General features: G+C 44.0%; 1 protein-coding gene across 1 annotated transcript in view; it reads left to right on the plus strand.

Annotated features, from left to right (window-relative positions):
- Positions 1 to 988: 988 nt before the first annotated feature.
- PTPN2 (protein tyrosine phosphatase non-receptor type 2) overlaps positions 989 to 7,883 on the plus strand; it is a 178,437-nt gene continuing 171,542 nt past the window's right edge. The window contains exons 1-2 of the mRNA XM_007951673.2: positions 989 to 1,057; positions 4,473 to 4,486. Coding sequence (XP_007949864.1) covers positions 989 to 1,057; positions 4,473 to 4,486 — 83 coding nt within the window. The remainder of the gene's footprint in view (positions 1,058 to 4,472; positions 4,487 to 7,883) is intronic.

Here is a 7,883-nt window from a genome sequence, read left to right on the forward strand (position 1 = left end):
TAACAACAACAACATCTCTGCTGAAGTAGATTGCCCAATCTTCCTTCCAAGGAGTGGCTGGTGGGCTTGAACTGCCAGCCTTTTGGTTAGCGGTCAAATGCCTCAGTCACCACACCACTAGAGTTCCCACAGCACAGGTAAAATTTTTCCAACTCTTCACGTTTCTTATAAAGATAGTATGTTAAGCATCCTCAATAAGATACTATAAACATGAATTCATTAACATATCTTAATGTGAAACGAGGATTTCTATAATGAGCAAGTTTGTTGGATAACAGAGGATGTGTCCGTTTCACAGGCAACATTAACTTGTAAGTTGTGGACTGTTTTCTTAACAAGATGTATCCTCTCAAACTCCAGGAGAGGTTTTGCTATAGTAGTTTATTGGACGCAAAAAGCCAAAGGCGCAGAAAAGCTGGTATGGGGCTAAAAAATTTGCTCCAAAGTTGGCCACATCTACACTACCTAGGTGATGTTTAAAATAAAGTTCAAATACCGTATTATTATTTTTAAATTACAACTGAGAAAAAGAGAAATGCGACCGAAGAATGAAATGACTTCTTAGGTGACTTTCTAGAGCCTGCCTCAGTCAAGTTACCCTTGTGTGCACTCCCGGCCGCCCAAGCAGGCCTGGGGGCGGGTAACACCTCTAGCCAACTTGGCTTTAAGACAAGGCTGGGAGTGAGGGCGAGCGGGGAAAGACCAGCTCAAGCCCACCCTCTGCACCTGCGAACCCACCCGACGCCCCTCTCTAGAGCACGGCGTCTCCGCACCTCCCACTTCTGGCGGCCTCCAGTGCGGCGTCGGCGCGCTGACGTCCTACGCACCAGGTACTTTCCCCACGGCCCGCGGCTTGGGGGTGGGGGCGGGGAGGGCAGCCGCGGCGCATCGCGCATGCGCCCGCCGGGCGTCTAGCGTTCTCTGGATCCGTGCAGGGGATGAGACTCTGCGGCTCGGGGCTTCCCTCTCTTCCGTCGCTCCCACCGCCATGTCGGTCACCGTCGAGCGGGAGTTTGAGGAGCTGGATGCCCAGAATCGCTGGCAGCAGCTGTACTTGGTGAGTCGCAGGGGCTAGCACAGCGATTGCGTCCCTCCCCCCACCACCTACGGGAACTCGGGCTCGAGCTCCCCCGGCTCCCTTCTGCCGCCTCCCCCTTCTTTACCCTCAGCAGGCGGAAGTGGCCGCCAGCCGACCGGCCCGGCTTGCGGGCGCATACGGGGAGGGCACCGATGCTTTTCTTCCTTTTGGGGAAAAAGAAAAAGATTTTAAGCACGGATACTTTTCGGAAGCGCAAGCGCAGAGTGAGCTCTGGAAGTCGGTAGCACAGTGGCGCCTCGCGGTGGCGCGGGTGGGCCATTTGCGTTTCGCGTGTACTGGGCTCCCGCTCGGTTCCCCGCCCCGAACTGCTGGTGTGCGGGGCGTGCCCGGGCTGGGGTCCCTCGAGGGTACTGGGTCCCGGTTTCTGAAGGCGGGTGCGGTCTTGGTATCGCTGTCTCAGGTTGGTCGTTTGATTCGCGGTTCTCGTCAGGCCAGGGCCTAAACCTTTGTGGCGGTGAAAGCTTCGGGATCTGCAGTCTGAACGTTTTCAGAGCCCACAGTCTAAGCATGTGGATCGTTCTCCACAAAGAGCCTTCCGGAACGGAAGTAGGGTTCGATTGAATTTTTAAAAGGAATAAGAATGTCTTTCTTTTTAAAATTTTCTGTATCGAGGAATACTTTACATACAGTAAAATGCACAGATCTTAGTTACACAGTTTAGCGAGTTTCACAAATTTATACACCTGTCATAGCATCACACAAATCAAGATGAACGTTTCCGAAACCCCATAAGGTACCATCATGCTTCTTCCTAGTCAATCCCTTTCGCCTTCTCCGCGGCCCTGTAGACCATCACTCTTCATATTCCTTGTTTTTGTTGTTGTTTGCCGTTGAGTCGGACCCGACTCATAGCGACCTCTCCTTGCGTTTCTGAGGCAGTATCACTAAGGAAGTAGATTGCCCAGCCTTCCTTCCGAGGAGTCGCTGGTGGGTTTGAACCACCAGCCTTCTGGTTAGTAGTCAAGTGCCTTAAGCACTATGCTTCCAGAGCTCCCTTATCACCACACAATTATCTTGCCTGTCCTGGAACGCATAAGAATGAAATCAGACAGTATAAACTTTTTTTGTGACTAGCTTTTTGAGATCAGTTGGCATATCTTTTACTTGAAACAAACAAAACTTTTTATCTTTAACACTCGATTGTCTAGTCTCTCAATTCCTAGATTGGCTTGAGTCACCAAGGCAATAGACTGAATTAAATGCTGCTTGATTCACTCTGTGTACAGTAAAAAATGAAAAGCGCATTCCTGTAAATCGAAATGATTTTGGTTTTGTCTCCATTTAACTAGATGAGAGTAAAAAATGTTTATTTTGTCATTATGTTCAGAATATAGCTTTTTCTTCTGGAACACGTTAGCAGGCAGTGTAATAAATGCCCTCACTTACATCAGATCAGAACATGTTTTAATCTTTTTTAACATAGTATAAATACGTCTTTTAAAGAATGGTAAAGACTGTTCAATTGTGAAAGTACTTAAATGCCAGTTCTAGTAGGGATTTTATGTGAGAGTCTGCCAGCTGTGTATTCTCCAGTTGTATGGTTTACATAGTTGGTTTAGCAGAGGAGAGGCTGCTGCCTCCAAGATGCAATTCATATATCAGAATACATGTTTTAGAGAGAAATGCCAATGCTACAATTTAATTGAACTTCATAGTTTGGTAAAGCAGCTTCATTTTGTTTTTTGTATCATTAGTTTTCTTGAGAATTCAATAAAACCTGTGATCTTGATTGTAAGAAAAGTAATGTATATTTAGATCCACTGTAAATTTCTCATCCAGTTTCAAGTAGCTCAGGAAACTCTTCCATGAGCTTGTGGCTAGTATCTTTTAATTTAGTGGGTTAGTTGGCCATCACTCTTACTATTTTTCCTAATGGAAGAACAAAAGCATTAGCTTGTTCAATAGAAACTATGCCAGGTACACTGCTGTTACAGTAAAAATAGATCACAAAACAAGAATATAATGGACAGCAAATCTGGGAAGAGTTTGGCTAAGAGTGTTTTCCAGTGACACCAGAACATCCATGCAGCCATTCCACAATTATGGACGGAACACCAGGCTGTGTGAAAGCCCCTGCTGTGGGCATTCAGCACAGAATATGACTGATGGGGTTACTATTGGCAAAGAGCTCATCTTCCAGGACTTGCTGTCCTGAGGGCCTCATTGCAATTCCATGTTTTTATGTGTTCACACATAACGTATCTGTTATGTACCAGTGTTAGATACTGAGGATACTTTTAGAAAGACTGAGTTCCCACTTTCAACGATATAGCCTAGTATGAGGAGTGTCAAACAGATGAAAACAATAAAAGGGATAAATGCAAAGCTAGGTACTGTACTTCCACAGCACTCTGTGTGAGTACCTAGGAGTCCTGTATGTCCTAGAAAGAGAGTACACCAAGGAGTTCTGGCAAAGCTTGTTAGAGAAGAAACTTCAGTTTTGAAGGACAAGTTGGCCAGGTAAAGAAGATACAGGTGCTGAAGGGAGTGCTCCAAAGAAGGAAGAAATGTGCATAAAGGCTCAGTATGAAATAACCGGTAAACTACCAACAATTTTGCATGGTGGTGGAAGAAATGAAGCTGATGAAAAATAGTTGAAATTGACAACTCCTGTGTTTTTGTAGATCAGATTAAAGAATTTGAAGTAGATAGTAGGGGCTTACCAAGGAATTTTAAGCATGGAAGTGCCATGATCATACTTAGTGTTCAGCAAGATCATTCTGAGTACCAGTGGGTTTGATGTGGCTAACTTAGGGAGTTAGCCCAAGGAGGAGTCTACTGAAGAGAAATGATGAGCTCCCGAACTGAGATAGTGGCAGGAGGGATGGAGGGGAGCTATAGATTTCAAATGTTAAGGAGTAGATGTGTTTGGTTTTGTAACTGATTTACTTTGAGGTACCTGTGAGACATTGAAATGGAAGTAGTTTAATATATAAATTTGGAGTTCCAGAGAGAGGTCTGAGCTGTAAATGATTTTGGAAACCACAAACTTTTACATAGATAGTGAAAGAGTAAGTGAGCTCAGCTAGGGAAAAGATAAAGAGAGTTTAGAAATGCCAGATGGCAAGGGCTGAATCTTGATAGATAACAGCATTTGTGAGGGCGGGGTGGGGGGGTGGGAGTAGAGAAAGAAGAGCTTGTGGAAAAAGACTGGAGATTAACAGCCATAAAACAAAAACAACAACAAGAAAAACACCAAATTCACTGCACCAAATCCGACTCATAGCAACCCCTCTTTGGGTAGATTGTCCAGTCATCTTTCCAAGGAGTGGCTGTTGGGTTTGAACCGCCAGCCTTCTGAATAGCAGTCAGATGTCTCAAGCACGATGCCACCAGAGCTCCCGTAGAAGTGGGGAAAAAAAAATGGGTGGAGGAAATGCAGAGAGAGTTGATGGTCAGCAGGCTACATGCTTCAAATAAGGCAAAAAAGGGCTGAAAGGTCTATTGTATTTAGCAACTAGAAGATTAATTACTTGAAGAGAACAAGTCATTGGAGTGCAGAAATCAGATTACCTGGAATTGAGAAGGTGGGAGGAAGTGCAAATAATCTTGGACTGCTAGTTTTTTTTTTTTTTTTTTAATATTCTGCTTTGGATGCAAATTTACAAAGCAGATTTATTTTACATTTGATTTCATAGCCCCGATTATAATCCCCAACTATAAAAAACTCTCCTCCCATCTTCTCCCTGTGACTGCCCCTTCCCTGTGCCCTTCTTATCTGCATTCCTATCGGTCCAGGTTTTGCCCCAAGTGAATGCTGCCCCTCTGATGTTTCAAGGCTGGTTGATCTAAGGGTTGCATCTCCTTAGGGTAGGTTGATGCATCTCCTTGGGGTAGGTGTTCTACATGTAGATTTTTCTACTGTTGGCCTGAGAGCCAGTCCACGGAAGTGAGTTGGACTGCTGTTAAAGAAGCCCAATTTTGAGGGGATCTTAGGAGTGGGGAAACTGAAAAATCAAACCACTGCCATGGATTTGATTCTGGTTCATAGCTATCGTGTAAGACAGAGTGGAGTTTCCAAGGCTCTAAATCTTCGCAGAATCTTTATAGAAGCAGACTGCTTCATCTTTCTCCCACAGAACTGCTGGTTGGTTAGTTAGAACTGTTGGCTTGTTTAACAGCTAAATGTTTTAGCCACCGCACCATGAGAGCTCCTAGAGGAGGGAGAGGTAGCTAAAATGAAATGTGGTCATATATAACTTCTCTCCTTAACACCTTTAATGGTTTCCAATGCTTGTAATGTAAAACCCTTCCTATTAGAATGGGAGCTCTGGTAGCATAGTGCCTAAGGCACTTGACTGATAACTAGAAGGCTGGCGGTTCAAACCCACCAGCCACTCCTCTAAAGGAAGATGGGGCAATCTACTTCCATAGTGATACTGCCTCAGAAACCCAAGGAAGGGTCTGACTCATGACACATAACAACAACAGTTACTTACAAGACCATGTCTTATATCTCTGGTTCATTTCCCATATCAATTCCCTCCCTCTTTTCCACTATGTTTCTGTTCCTTAAAATGTCTCGTTCGTTTTTTACCTTACCCCCAGAAAATCAAATCTTTTGCTATAGAATGGATTTCAACTCCTAGCAACCCTTTAGAGCAGAGTAGGATTAACCTTTATGAATATTCCCTTTGCCTTGGCACAGCTTTTCCCCTTTTCTTTCCCTTTTTGCTTAACTATCTCTTACTCATACCCGTGGAGTCCTGAGTGGTGCAAATTGTTACTGCACTTAGCTGCTAACCAAAAAGATTGAGAGTTCACCCAGAGTTGCCTCAGAGGAAGGGTCTAGGGACACACTTGCGAAAAGTCAGTCTTTTTTTTTTTTTTTTTTTTTTAATTGTGATTTGGGTGAAATTTTACAGAGCAAATGCACGTTCCACACAGCAGTTCACATACACATTGTCTCATGACATTGACTACAATTTACCACAATGTAACAGCTCCCCTCTCACTTCCTCCCGACAGTTACCTCTTCTCTGTGTCTATCCCTCCATGCACTCCTGCCCCCTGAGCTGTCTCTCTGTGCATAAACAGCCCTTCTTTCTCCCGTGATTACTCTCCATGGAGATCAGTTCTATTCTGACTGTCACGTGGTTGCCATGAGTTGGAATTGTATCAGCAACTGGTTACTTATCCCTGAAGTTTCACTTCCTCTGGGGGGTGCCTTCCCGACCCACCCATTTGGGTGTGATCCCTGTTCCATGTATCTGTAGCCTTAGACTTCTCCTTTCATAGCAGTGGTTTGGATATAATGTAATGTAGCGCATTATTTAGGGAATGCAATTTGCATTAAGCACACCACTGTTGAAACCTATATTGCTTGAGTAGGAAAAGTTTAAGTGTACTTTCTTTTATCACATTATTGGGTGATATATGATAATATTTGAGAAGAGTTTTGCTGTTTTTGGCAGTGTTAATTAACAATGCTAGAAAAAGAAAGGCTTTATAAGCATGAGGAAAAACTAGACATAACCAGCAACTGGATGTGCTTAGTGATGTGACAACTTTAACTTTACATACCTTATTGAGACTTCTATAGGAAAAAATGAATTTATTGAGTCTGAAACTCTCTGGCTCCTAACTCCTTTAACCTTTATGGACAATTTTTTTTTTTTTTTTTAATTGTGATTTGGGTGAAAGTTTACAGAGTAAATTCATCTTCCATGCAGCAGTTCACATATACTTCATCTCGTGACATTGAATGCAGTCTCCCATAATGCAACAGCTCTCCTTCCACTTCCTTCCCATAGCCACCTCTTCTTGCCTTCCATGCACTCCTGCTGCCAATCTGGCTCCCTGTGCATACACAGTCCTTCTATTCGCCCGTGATCGAGCTCTCCAAGGAGTGTATCTACCTAATGTTAATGTTTAGCCCATATGCCTATCTTTTGTTTGGCTGGAAGCCACAGGCACTCACTCACTCGTGTCGGGTCAGATCAGACTCATGGCGACCCCTCCTTGGGTTTCTGAGGCAGTATCACTATGGAAGTAAATTGCCCAAACTTCTTTCTGAAGAGTACCTGGTGGTTTTGAACCACTAGTCTTCTGGTTAGCAGTTATATGCCTTAGGCACTACGCTACCAGAGTAGGTTCAATTCCAAACCTGAAAAGCAGCTAGGGGACATAGTATCAGCGGTGCCACTATGCTCTATCGGACGAGCAAACCTGGTCCTCCCTGCCTTTTTTTCCCAAATGATTTTGAGTTTTCTTTCACGTTGTTCTCTCCATCTATCAAGAATCTCCTAGATAGATCCCCCAGTGAGTGGTTGACCATGGTAGCTGGGCACCATCTAGTTCTTCTGGTCTCATAGTCATGTAGGCTGCAGATCGGGTGGTGTACCAGTTACTAGGACTAATTGTTTCCATGCATTTTGGTTTTCTTCATTCTTCTTTGCTTTGGACGAGGAGAGACCCATAGATAAGTCTAGAGATAAGTCAGATATGTCATTACCAAATATTTTTTCCCAATGTGTAGGTTCTCTTTTGACTCTTTTGGAGAAGTCTAGATGGCAGCTTGCTAGCTTTTAAGATCCCAGTTGCTACTCATCAAAGTAGGAGGTGGAACAATGTTTTGTATAGTATGTTATGCCAATTGAACTTGATGTTCCTGCGACTGTGGTCCCAAGCCCACAGGTTCAACTACTTGGTCCCTCTGGGTAGCTGGCTGTGACCAAGCAGTGACCACAACCTTGTCCCTTGTCAGCTCTACTATACACCTGGGAATTCTGATCATTCACATAAACTTATAGGACCATTGTCTGCCAACCCTATATATGTTCTT

The sequence above is a fragment of the Orycteropus afer genome, unplaced genomic scaffold, assembly GCF_000298275.1.
Source record: "Orycteropus afer afer isolate SDZICR_OR568_19922 unplaced genomic scaffold, OryAfe1.0 scaffold00307, whole genome shotgun sequence".
Classification (NCBI taxonomy): domain Eukaryota; kingdom Metazoa; phylum Chordata; class Mammalia; order Tubulidentata; family Orycteropodidae; genus Orycteropus; species Orycteropus afer.